The following is a 12,803-nucleotide window of genomic DNA, read 5'->3' on the forward strand; positions in this document are numbered from 1 at the left end:
TTCAAAAAATAATAATGATGTAATATTTCCTTCAGAGATTTGTCTTTTGCCTAAGAAATCCGGGGCTGGAAATGAAGAAAAATCACGATACTATTTCGATCCATTCACTGTCATGTGTCAGCCTTTCAAATTTAAAGGTTCCGGTGGGAATCCTAACAATTTCGAAACGAAGGAAGCTTGCGAAAGTGCTTGCCAAAGCGCTGGGATTGATCCAGGTAATTTAAATATCATACTTAACTATAACATTATGCGATAAGAAATTTTTGACAATGTCTATTCGTTTTAGGAGTGCTTAAACACACACATTATATCAATTAGATTAAAACCGATTACTAATTAACTTAGTTGGGGGTGATTTGCAAATTCGCCGAAGTAACCAAAATTAAATTTTATCGCTTGTTTTTGGTCCCGCTAAAAATGGAGAGATTACCCCATATGCTTATAAGTGATTAAATTGCTATATATTTAATTAAAAAAAAGACGTCTCCATTTGTTCCTTGCCGACCGAGCCAGGTAATTGTCAAAAGAACGAAAGACGTTTTTCATTCGATCCCCGCGGTCAAAGGTGTACACCATTTACCTACACGGGTTGCGGTGGAAATGCCAACAATTTTGGCTCCGAAACCGATTGCAAGGAATTCTGCTTGCAAGATTTGGACGATGATGATGCAGAATCTCCAGGTGAGGCGGACGAATATGGTAGAAGGCCAAGTTACCCACCGCCTCTTCAAGCTCAACCCCAAGCGCAATACCCTCCCCAACCGAGTTATCCAAGACAACCAGGTTTACCCGGTTATCCAAGACAGCCCGGTCCACCTTTTCCTTCCGTGGGTAATATATTCTTTATTTATTTTAATATTCTTTTTCTTTATTTCTTTCTTTCTTTCTTTCTTTCTTTCTTTATAAAATGGAAACGGGGAATCATTTATATATTACAAATATTTTTCGTTTTTATCTACGATTAATAATGATCATATTTTATCTAGTCCTTTATTAAAGATCAGATTCTATTATATTAATAAGACTGAAGACATTATAAACTTCCAAGTTTAGCCTTAACCTAAAGATTTGAGATAATTTTATTTTAGGAATTTTTTTTGTTATATCTATAATTTCCATTGTTTAAAGATGGCCCTTTTTTTTTATAATTCTGATTAAAAATCGAGACAAATACAAATATCCTGTATTAATTATCATAAATACTCTTGATTTTTTAAAAGATGAGCGCTAAATGAAAATTGTCCTTATCGTTAGCTATTCACTTTAATATTAGACAAAATTGTTTATAATATAGTATTCACCTAAATAATAATAATAATTATATATAAATTAGCAGTGCACCAATACCACTTTTAGGAGGCCTATCCGATATGATATATCTTATTTTGTATTCTGGAAAACATACTAATTATTACAGTTATTCGGAATTGTTCTCTCCTTTGAAGAATCACTTATTCACTTAATTGAGTTGAAAAAGAATAACTTTATTGACTTTGGAAAATACTTGTTAAAATTTTTTAATTCAAAATAAAAAAAAACTGACTCATTCTGAGTCTTCCATTTCAAAGTCAAATAATGACGCCTAGGTTACAAAATAAATTAATCCGCTAGAAAAAAAAAAGACTTTACAAATAATCCAAATATGTATTAATACAATAATAACTAAAAAAAAAGAAACTCCCATCACAACATCTCCTCTCTTCCCCACTCCAACATTCCTCATCAGGGGGGGGGGGGGTAAGGTTCATTCTCCAATCCGAACAATTCCTCCAGTTATCGAGCGGCTACTCCTAGCTCTAAAAATTCCTCCTCCGTCACCTTTTGTTTTTCCGGAACCTCAAATACCAGGCCTCCTCTGTTGAGACGTTGACGTCATCTTCAAAGTTTCCTGTCTCCTCAGCGGCAGCATCTGTTGTGGCGGCGGCTTCCCCATGGTTTCGGGTCTCCTCGGCCGTGGCGGCGGCATCTGCAGTACTCTCCCCATTTTCCCCCTCATTTCCACGTTTATTTTCCTCCTCCGTGGCTCATTCACTTGCGGACAGACCCTCCTCAAATGTCCCTCCATATCGCACCGGAAACATTGCACTTTGCTCGTCTCCTATCTCGTCTGTGGCACCAACCGGGTTTCCGCACTTCTGGCTCGGGGGTTTCGGGCATCCTGATCTCTTGAGATCAATCTCCATTCACTCATCCTTGCTGATAATGGTGGTCCGGAGCATGTGAGATCCTAAAAATCTACCCAATCCAAACAGAAATATTTGCTAAACATTGAGTGTACAGATATATAGATTAAGGATCTCACATGCTTCGGAACACCATTATCAGCAATGATATGGAACTTTTGGTGAGTGAATGAGATTGATCTCAAGAGATCAGGATGCCCGAACCCCGCTAGCCAAAAGTGCAGAAACCAGGTTAGTGCCACAGACGAGATAGGAGACGAGCAAAGTGCAATGTTTCCGGTGCGGTATGAAGGGACATTTGAGAAGGGACTGTCCGCAAGTGAATGTTCCGCGGAGGAGGGAAATAAACGTGGAAAGGAGGGGGGGAATAGGGGAAGTACTGCAGATGCCGTCGCCGAGAAGACCGGAGACTTTGGGGATGCCGTCAACGTCTCAACAGAGGCGGCCTGTTGTATTTTCTGGAAAAACAAGCGGTGACAGAGGAGGAATTTTTAGAGCTAGGAGTAGCCGCTCGATAACTGGAGGAATTGTTCGGATTGGAGAATAAAGATCCTTACCCCCTCTAATGAGGAACGTTGGAGTGGGGAAGGGTTGAGATATTGTGATGGGAGTTCCTTTTAGTTATTATTGTATTTATACATATTTGGATTATTTGTAAACATTTTTTTTTCTCGCGGATTAATTTATTTTATATAGGCGTCATTATTTGACTTCCCATCACACACAACACCAATCGTTTAAATTTTTTAATGCATACATCTAGTGTTGGTTCCATCTGAGTCTCTTTTTAAAAACGGCGAACTCACCATTTTATCCAGAAAAATGTTACGCTTGGCCTGTAGATTTCGCTTATAGATGGCACAAAGGTTTGAACATCCTATCGGCAGAATCTCGAGGCCTAGACAATATTTTATTGGCTAAAATATAGATATAGCTTTTAAAAATCGGCTCGAGCAGTATAACATCTATAATTTAACCTTACCATAAACACAAGTCATTTAAATATATTGTAATGATCAAGTTATAGTTTATATTCATGAATCTATCTACAAGTATATGAATGACTTAAGATATTGGCCTGATCCGATAGTAAATATTTAGTTTACATCCCTAATATAAATAAATATTATTTATTTAAAACAAGATCCCTGCTCTCAACCCACGGATCCTGGCCGTTGCAATAAATACGAAATGAAATGGACTTATGACGCTCAGTCACGACAATGCAAACAGTTTTACTATGGGGGATGCCCGGGAAACGATAATCGGTATTTTTTAAAATATATAGATTTTAATATATTCTGAATTTAGTTACTTTAGTATTATTCTCCATTCCGGGGAGGGGGGTGGTAATATATTCGAAGATATTTTTTGATAAGGACTAAAATAAGAGTATACATTAATTATAGACCATATTTTAGAACTCTCGCAAAGCCCACTTTATGAAGTATTTCATGGTATGTTGCCATTATCGCAATAACAAAAATAAATATTACTTATATTTATATACGATTTTTTTTTACAGAGCCTTTAGCAGAGTTAATAAGTTTCTAACATTTACTGTATTTTTAAAAAAAAAACTTAAAAGAAGTAAGGTAAGGTATGTGTTGTTTTTGTGTGTGAAATTGTCCAAATTATCATTATAATTTTTTTTTGGTATTAAGAGATCGTTATTTGTCAAGATTAATTTAAATATATTTTATTTTAGATTATTTTAACAAATTTTATTTATTTTTTTTTCTCGCGAAATATATAAGACGTGAAAAAAAAGAAAGAATTAAAGTTACTATTAGTTTCGCAAATTTGTCAACTTATTGTGTTAATATTAAATCAGTTTCACGACTCAAGAAGAATGCCAACAGAAATGTCTAAGAGGCTCTCCACCACAACAACCTCTATCACCTTACCCTCTACCTCCATCTTATCAGCAATCTCGTCAACAGGCTCAGCCATCTCTTCCTCGTCCAAACCCACAACAACAATACCTACCTCAATATGATGCCTCGTCCCTACAACAGAGGCAACCCCCTAGTCCACAAGGTTGCCGCCTAACCTCTTTTAATTTATAATCTTTTAAAATGAACTATCAAATTATGCCCTTGCATCTAGGAATAGAAAAATAATATACGTACAATGAATGAAATTAAGAAAAATATAAGCAATTTAAAAACGAAATGTTTTGATTTTAGGCTAAGAAAATTGCTAAGTTGGCTTGTAAAATTTTATTATTTTACGGTTGTATTATACTAATGGTAATTAGAATAATTATTTATTCAATAAATCCAAGCGTTTCTACACCCCCATAAGCCAATAACGTTATTATCCCTCTCTTTACCTCCACAAGTAGATCTAATTAATATAATTACAAAAAAATCCAAATTAACATATCCCTCTTAGACCATTTTCCCTATAATTTGAATCCCCCCTATGGTAGCATGCCGCATTTTAAACTGATCAATTTTATTCCTATTTTAAAAGAGCCATAAATCTCTGTTAAAATTCTGAATCTGACATTTATAAAATATTTTAATGGCCGGAATAAATCTAATTATTATTTTCAATAATCTATTTTTTAAAAAAAAAAAATATATTTATGTTCAAATTGGATAAGTTTAAAATGCACAAAATTTTTGAAGGTCATCCACCGGCTCCTCAACAAGCCCGATATCTACCTGCTAGACAACCTGGCCCACCTCAACAATCCTACCCACCGCCTCAACCAGCCTACCCACCGCCTCAACCAACCTACCCACCGCCTCAACCAACCTACCCACCGCCTCAACCAACCTACCCACCGCCTCAACCAGCCTACCCTCCTCAACAACCAGCCTACCCTCCTCAACAACCAGCCTACCCTCCTCAACAACCTCGAATGGATAGCCACCCACCTCAACATCCGACAGGTGTAGTTGTACCAAATACTGAACTAATCACAGATCTATTTATGATGCCTACCGGAACAGTTTATTCAAATGTAGGTTCAACCGTAACTTTCAATTGCACACCCTACGGACCTGGTGGATTGATGGGATCTAAACCCGGAGCCGAAAATGTTAAATGGTCAAAATCAGGCGGGGATTTACCTGCAAACGCCAGGGTCGATAAAGGGCTCCTAACTATAAATAACCTAGCGGAATCGGATTTCGGTACTTATGGCTGCTCCCATTCTAGTGTCGATTACGTAGTACCAGTGTTCTTGAAGAAGGCCATCCACGGACCAGCCGGTAATATATTGTTATTACTTGCTTCTCTTTCATTATATTTTTTTTTCTTCCTTACTCTTCAATAATGCCTTCCAGTAACTCCTTAAAAAACCTTACTTAACTTGAAAGTTGATTATTTATTTATACAATATTTTCACAAATATGTGTTTAACCAAATTTTTTAAAAAAATTATAGGGCCATCAGTTCAACCTCTACCTGGCGGAGCAAATATATGTTCCTTGCCCAAAGACCCTGGTTCCTGCAGAGATTTCGTTATTCGCTGGTTTTACGATCCCCAGACCCAAAAATGCGATCGTTTTTATTATGGTGGTTGCGAAGGCAATAAAAATAATTTTAACGATGCTAATGAATGCGCGGCTAAATGCTCTTCTCAAAATTTTGGAGGAGGACCTATGCCACCAGGTGATTATATATATATATATTTATAAATATATAGTTTGATCTGATATATATATATTTCATAATTCGAAACTATTTAATCTTGGTTTTCATACCCATAGATACAACCATAACCACTCCCGTTCCGCAAGCTCAACCAGCTCCCAATATTGATGGACGTTCTAGACCTATAGGTTACGTTTCTACCAATCGATTACCGCCAGGTTAATGACTTTTTTTAGATAAATTTTTTAATGTTGTCAAAATTAGTAGTTACATTGATTATTAGTGCTGTTAAAGTAACGTCGTTACTTTTTTTTGATGAAAAGGAAAACGCCATATGTGACTTGTTTTAAAAAGTAACGATAAACGCTACTTTAATTTTTTTTTTTCAAAATAATATATATATATTTTTTTTTAAAATTTAACATTAAATTTAAACCCAGTTTTTATTTAAAATCTACTACCAAATTTTTATTTTATTTATTATTTTTGTTGTTGAATTTTATATAGTCAAGATTGTTATTCTAATTGATATTGAATCAATCAAGGTATTTATATTCTTTAATATTATGATCTATTCTATAAATTTTTCCGATGAAGATGACTTTACTCTGCCCTGGCCCCATCATGATATATTTTTTACTCAAATAAAGAAAATTAAGTGCACTAAGTCTACACTTTATAAGTTTATAATTGTGCCTTAATTCACATATTCCAACTTCGATGTCCAGTAGCTCAAATAAAAAAAAAAGGTGAATTCTGATAAAAATAATAAGAATTTTGGATCAAGATATGAATGAAAATTCTATGTCAATCATTCTTTAAATATTAATTTAATAAATTCCCCAAATTAAGTTTTTATTTAATCATTAAATATAATACAACCCTCCTATCCTCTCCGCAAGTTGATCATGTGTATAGTATATATAGCACAGCTAAATATCCGATCAAAATTTTGAAATTAGTTGTTTAAAAAAATTCACAAAAAGGTATTTTTAAGTAACGCGTTACATTTTTTTGGAAAGGCGAGTAACGCCTTCCCTTTTTCGCAAGATAATGAGTAACGGTAACGCGTTCCTCTTTAACTTAGTACGAGTAACGCGTTTTTTTTAAAGTAACTTTTACAGTACTGATTATTATTTATTTACTGAATCAATAATATAATTTATTATTTATTTATTTATTTAATCGTTTGGCAGAATGCGATTTACCTAAAGTCACTGGCCACTGCAAGGAGAGTAATCCTCGCTGGTTTTTCGATTACATAAAGAAGGAATGCATCCAGTTCATATATAGTAAATAAATTAAAAAAAAATACTTGAGCATTACACGCAGGAAGACAATTCCACAAAAGGTTGAGTAATTCCACTACCCTATAGAGGGCCCAACCAGTGTAGTAGATTATCGTTTATATTGGGCAGTAATTTTTTTTATATCAAGTCCATTTAATCATAGAGGCATGATGACGGTCCCCCCTAAGTCTGTTATAATAGAGAGAAGGCAGATATAGATAATATAGCGGTGATGAATCAGCTCCAATAATTGCATAAAATGAGTAAATTTGATCCATTTCGAAGATTTCGCAAGCTAGCAATAATATTATTTATTTGATTTGAAATGTTTTACGTTATTGTGTTTGTTTTATGCTTTCTTTACTATTCTATCACACTATTTTCCCTAATATAATATTTTAGAGTTTGATTATCAGAAATATAATATTTTAATTAAATTGGTTTAAGAATTTTGATTGGTTTTAATAATGTTGTTAAACGGGCTCGATTTGAAAAATATTTCGCAGGCCTGAAGATTTTGCTCATAGATGGCACGAAGGTTTAGACATCTATCAGCGAAATCTCTAGGATTAGGCCATATTTTTATTAGCTATAATATTTAGTTAGCCGTTTTTAAAAATCGACTAAAGATGAGCCGTTTAACAACACTAGGTTTTGATATTATTCAAAATGTTACACAAGTTTAACCATTAGATGATGCCTAATAAATGTGTGATTGGGATAAGCATTAAAATATATTTGGTCTGATTTGTTTTAAAAATTTAATTTCTTAATGATAGACAATCAATATAATTTGTATATAATGTTTTGGTTAGCATTAACGTCTTCCCGGTATTTATGTTAGATCAAATCTTTGCATTTGGGTGTACATTTTGATATTTTTATCTTTTTCCTATTTATTTTAGGATTTCAGAAATTACACACTTTAAAAACTCCCAATATTGCCTAGAAAATCATTTAGCCTAAAGACCAATTTTTAAGATTAAAACTTGACTAAAATCATTCTTGGAGAATTTAAAAGACAAATTTTGGGTTATTTTTTTCTTTTGATATTGCCATTAAAATTAAATTTCGTTTTCGTCTACCTTTTCATTGACACTGACTCTATAAACTATTGGGAAAGTACAATGTCAATTAAATGGAAATATTGAATAACTTACGTTATTATGCTCAAATATTATAAGTGGAAATAAGTAACTATAATGTAAGGGTGTGTGCCTTGTGTATCTGTTATATAGTAGTCGGACCATTTGTTATTTTGCTGGGCCGCAAGGGAATTTTCCTATTTATAACCTTGAATAATTCAAATTTTTTTTATTATCCACCAGGCCAGGAAAGCGACCCGGGTGAAAGCAATTACTGGCCCGGCTATTTTGTAAAATTCTGGCCGGGTCGCTTATAAGCCTAATCGTGCCAATATCAAAATATAATATATATAAACAGAATCATTAATTTTTCTTAGACCTATAAACGATATTTTATAGTTTTTCTTCCTTTCTTGTTAATAATCTTAAAACCATATTCAATAATATATATATACACACACATATATATCTGTTTATAATGAAATTATCTTTAACCCTTAATAAGCTGGATGCGATGGGAACGCCAACAATTACGAAACTAAAGAACTGTGTTATCTGCATTGTCCTACTCAAAATAATATCGCCGCTCAATCTGTAATTTCTTCTCAATCGGCATCCTCTTATCCAGGTTAGCATATTTTGGCCCATGCAATTTAAATAATAAAATAAATATATATATATATAAATATAAGGTGAAAAGATGGCATTCTTTTATACATATATTTTTGAATTATAAAGGCCAACAAAGTGCTCCAGGTTATCCAGGTATTCCAGGCTACCCGGCTGTTCCAGGCTATCCAGGTGCTCCAGGCTACCCAGGTGCTCCAGGCTACCCAGGTGCTCCAGGCTACCCAGGTGCTCCAAGCTACCCGAGCGCTCCAGGCTACCCAGGTGCTCCAGGCTACCCCGGTGCTCCAGGCTACCCCGGGAGTCCAGGTAATCTAAGTTAATATTTTAGGATTTTACCAGTTAACATATTTCGTGTATGATATCTATTTTATACCGTTAAAAACTATGAATTTGCTGATAAGATATTTTACCCGATATTTCGAAATTGGTTTGGTATTTTACAATTATGCCTATTCAAATAATGAATACGAATATCTAAGGCTCCATTTATAATAAACGCGTTATCTTCAAGCGTTGCGTTATTTAACGCAGCGTTATGATAGCTGATTTAGTTTTTAAAAACTAATTTAAGATAAAGTTAAAATAGAGATAATTATTTTGTACATTTTTTTTAAGAAAAATTATATACCTTTTTTTTAACGAATTTGCTATTATTATTTTATCATATCGCATATTTCTTTTTCAACGCATCGCAACATACGTTTTTCAAATTTCATCATAGCGTTATCATTATAACGCGTCATATAAATTTACACCTATTTATTAGCTTGATTTTATAATAACGCAACGCTCGAACATAACGCATTTACCATAAATGTGGCCTAACAGCGGTGTTCGCATTCGAGTCGTTTATCCAATAATTTATCTACAAGGATAAATTTATTTTTAAAAAAATTACGAATAATTCAATGACATATAATAATACCTAACTAAACTGACGATGCATTCATAATAATGCATTTGAAAGCGTCGTTGAATGCAAATCAGCTGGGCCCGCCATTTTGGTAACACATATAATAATTATTCTCGTGTTAAAAAATATCTCTATCCATGATCTGGTAATTCATTAATAAAGTTTGCCTCAGACATAGTAACGAATTGGCCCAGCGTTTAAAAATTTTATTAATGATATGGGGTAACCAATATGGCGTCTCCAGCTGTTTTTCATTGTTGTGCACTTTTAATGAGGCATTATATTGTATGTCATTGGAATAATCACGATAATTTTTATTTATTTGATTCATAACTTTGGTTCTAAATGGTGTCGCTATAAACGGCTTGATTTGAGCCGATTTTTTAAAACCGGTTAACTCAATATTTTCAGCCAGTAAAATATTTCCTAAACCCCGAGATTTTGTTAATAGTTGTCCAAACATTTGGGCCATCTATGACCAAAGTCTTCAGGTTCGCGCAATATTTTTCTGGATGAAATATTATTAAGTTCTCAATAAAGTTTTGATTCACTTTTAAATACTATAATATTCTAACAAAACAAAAAAAAAATTTGTAAAATTGTATTTCCGTTATTTTTAAAAAATATTTTATAATGGTTACTTATAGGCCACCAAATCCCTCCAACCAGACCAGGTTATCCAGGAGGCCCTGCGCCTAATCAAGCTCCTATAGGTATTACCTTATTTTTCTACTCTCTGTTATTATATATATTTTTTCTTTCTTCAACTTTTAATAACTTTAAACAAAGATGCGAAAAAAAATGTATAATTAATAGATTATTTTTTTAACCCCTTACATTTTAAAGTCTTCCCTCATTAAATGAAATAATTCATTTTTTAGGATTTAAAAACTATAAATATTCGGATATTCGGAAAAGAGTGTTGTTAAAAACCCCGATTCGGGTCGATTTTAAAAAACCGCCCGGTTAAGATTATAACCAAAATAAACATGATTGCAAAAGCCCTTAAGATTTTGCGCTCATAGCTGGGCAGGAAATGCTTCGACGACATCTATTTGCCTTTTTAGCCAAAATCTTAATCGGGCTGTTTTGAAAAATTCGACCCAAAACCGGCTTTTTAACGGCTCACTAATTCGGATTTAGCAGCTGATTATTATATTTTTAACCAATTGGCATTATTTAAAAGGAAATTTAACCAAAATAAAACAACTTGTTATTTGATTATTGCTATTCAGGGTCCAATTCGATTCCCCAATTAGAAGTTTTTAGACATGTCACGATGGAAGTCATTAAAAATGGTTATTACATACTCTTCTTTTTTTTTTTTGCTTTTAATTTACAAGGGTAAAAGAGTGATGAAGTCCCTTCAAAAAAAATAATTAATAAATATCGGTATTATTTCTTTCCTCCGTTCATATACTTCTTTATATAATTTACTACGAGTCTTCGATTGTCATAATAAATCGCCTGATAATGTTCTGGAACAAAAAGACCCGATGTACCCCGGTCAAAAATATTAAAAGCCACCATTTTTTTGGTCTATGTGGGTATTTCTGTCTAATGTTTTTCCCCGCGTTACTCTTATCCTGGTATTTTTGTCCAAGACATTTATGTCCGTGACTTTATGATTATTAGAAGACATTCATTATTCAAACATCCTAATAAAATAATAAAATAAGCAACATTACGATAATATCAACGTAGAGATATTTTTTCAATTAGATATGTCTAATATTCTAGGGTTTAAACTTTAAAATGTTAATCAATCTGATAGGTTTAAAATTATAACAGTTACTAACCATCGATTGCATTGCCATTTCTCTTAAACTATATTATCAGATGTCAGAATTTGCGGATTAGCGCCGGAGGTTGGAAGATGTCAGAATTGGCAACCACAATGGCATTTCGATCCCATCACAAAGACTTGCAAGCAATTCATGTACGGGGGATGTGAGGGAAATCAAAATAGGTTCGCTAGCCAACAACTGTGCCTACTAAGTTGCGCAGCTGGAGGGGCTGGAGCAGGGCAGCCTATATATTCTGTACTACCACCGCAGCAATCTCATTACCAACAAGACGCTCATCATGGTAATAAAACAATATTACAATAATTTAAAAACTAGTTAAATATATTTTTTAAAGATTAAATGGTTTTCTTTATATTAAGTTTGGGCTTATGAGATAAATTATATAAAATATAGATATTAATAATTGTAATCCCATGAGGCATTACACATATCTAATATTCTAACTATTTGTTTATTCAGCTCAACCAGGCAGTCAGCATCATCAGCAAAGGCCGCAAAGTCAACATTCACCCCAAGATATCTCTCGTTAATATATATAATATTATATTCACTTTAGCGACTCGCAGAAAACAATTTAACGGATGAATACTTACATTATTTTAAGATTCTAATAAACCTTTTGGCAAAATAATAATTAATTTTCTTATTCAAGTTATAAATTTTAATTTATGGTCTATACTGGTTATCCAATCTGCAATATTGTAACTTTACTTTAATCCCATCTTAGTGCCCAGTAATGGAGGTTTAAATACCTCATGTCATTGACCACGCCTTTTGTACATATAATCTTTGGTCTCCCACAGGGCATCGTTCCCAAGACTTTTCTTGTAATATTAATGAGTGTCTCAACCAGCGTCTACATAAGGAAAATACTTGGAGGCAACACGCCTGAAATGTACTCCCCCCTATTCATGTAGACTTTCAGCCAAGGTTTAAATTTGAAGATACCCTAAGCCCACGAGGAAAATCTTAGAGATCTTTTAAATTAGTCAAATATTTGCTCGCATAATTGTTATATAATATATTAATTTCTTGATTTGGCGCGACATATCTGGACAAATTTTTGAAGTATTCACATTTATTTATTATGACAAAAGCCATTTGTAATCTTCCTCGTGCTACTGGAAATTGTTCGGAAACACATTTACGTTATTACTTTGCGGATAACGGCTGCAAACCTTTTAGATTCAGCGGATGCGATGGCAACGCTAACAATTTTAAAACGCGGGAAACCTGCGAAAGGAAATGTGGAATATATAAAGATATTGGTACATTTATATCAACAA

At 33.5% G+C, this 12,803-nt stretch overlaps 1 protein-coding gene across 3 annotated transcripts in view; it reads left to right on the plus strand.

Moving 5' to 3' along the window:
- LOC135930018 (uncharacterized) overlaps positions 1-12,803 on the plus strand; it is a 38,111-nt gene that overhangs the window by 18,177 nt on the left and 7,131 nt on the right. For all 3 annotated transcript variants that reach the window (XM_065466783.1, XM_065466784.1, XM_065466785.1), the window contains 14 exons: positions 36-215; positions 481-831; positions 3,328-3,451; positions 4,018-4,223; positions 4,820-5,407; positions 5,583-5,810; positions 5,909-6,010; positions 6,989-7,084; positions 8,672-8,794; positions 8,905-9,102; positions 10,357-10,422; positions 11,549-11,797; positions 11,977-12,042; positions 12,615-12,785. In XM_065466783.1, coding sequence (XP_065322855.1) covers positions 36-215; positions 481-831; positions 3,328-3,451; positions 4,018-4,223; positions 4,820-5,407; positions 5,583-5,810; positions 5,909-6,010; positions 6,989-7,084; positions 8,672-8,794; positions 8,905-9,102; positions 10,357-10,422; positions 11,549-11,797; positions 11,977-12,042; positions 12,615-12,785 — 2,748 coding nt within the window. The remainder of the gene's footprint in view (positions 1-35; positions 216-480; positions 832-3,327; positions 3,452-4,017; positions 4,224-4,819; positions 5,408-5,582; positions 5,811-5,908; positions 6,011-6,988; positions 7,085-8,671; positions 8,795-8,904; positions 9,103-10,356; positions 10,423-11,548; positions 11,798-11,976; positions 12,043-12,614; positions 12,786-12,803) is intronic.

This window comes from Gordionus sp. m RMFG-2023, chromosome 5 (genome assembly GCF_954871325.1).
Source record: "Gordionus sp. m RMFG-2023 chromosome 5, tfGorSpeb1-WG-v2, whole genome shotgun sequence".
NCBI lineage: Eukaryota > Metazoa > Nematomorpha > Gordioida > Chordodea > Parachordodidae > Gordionus > Gordionus sp. m RMFG-2023.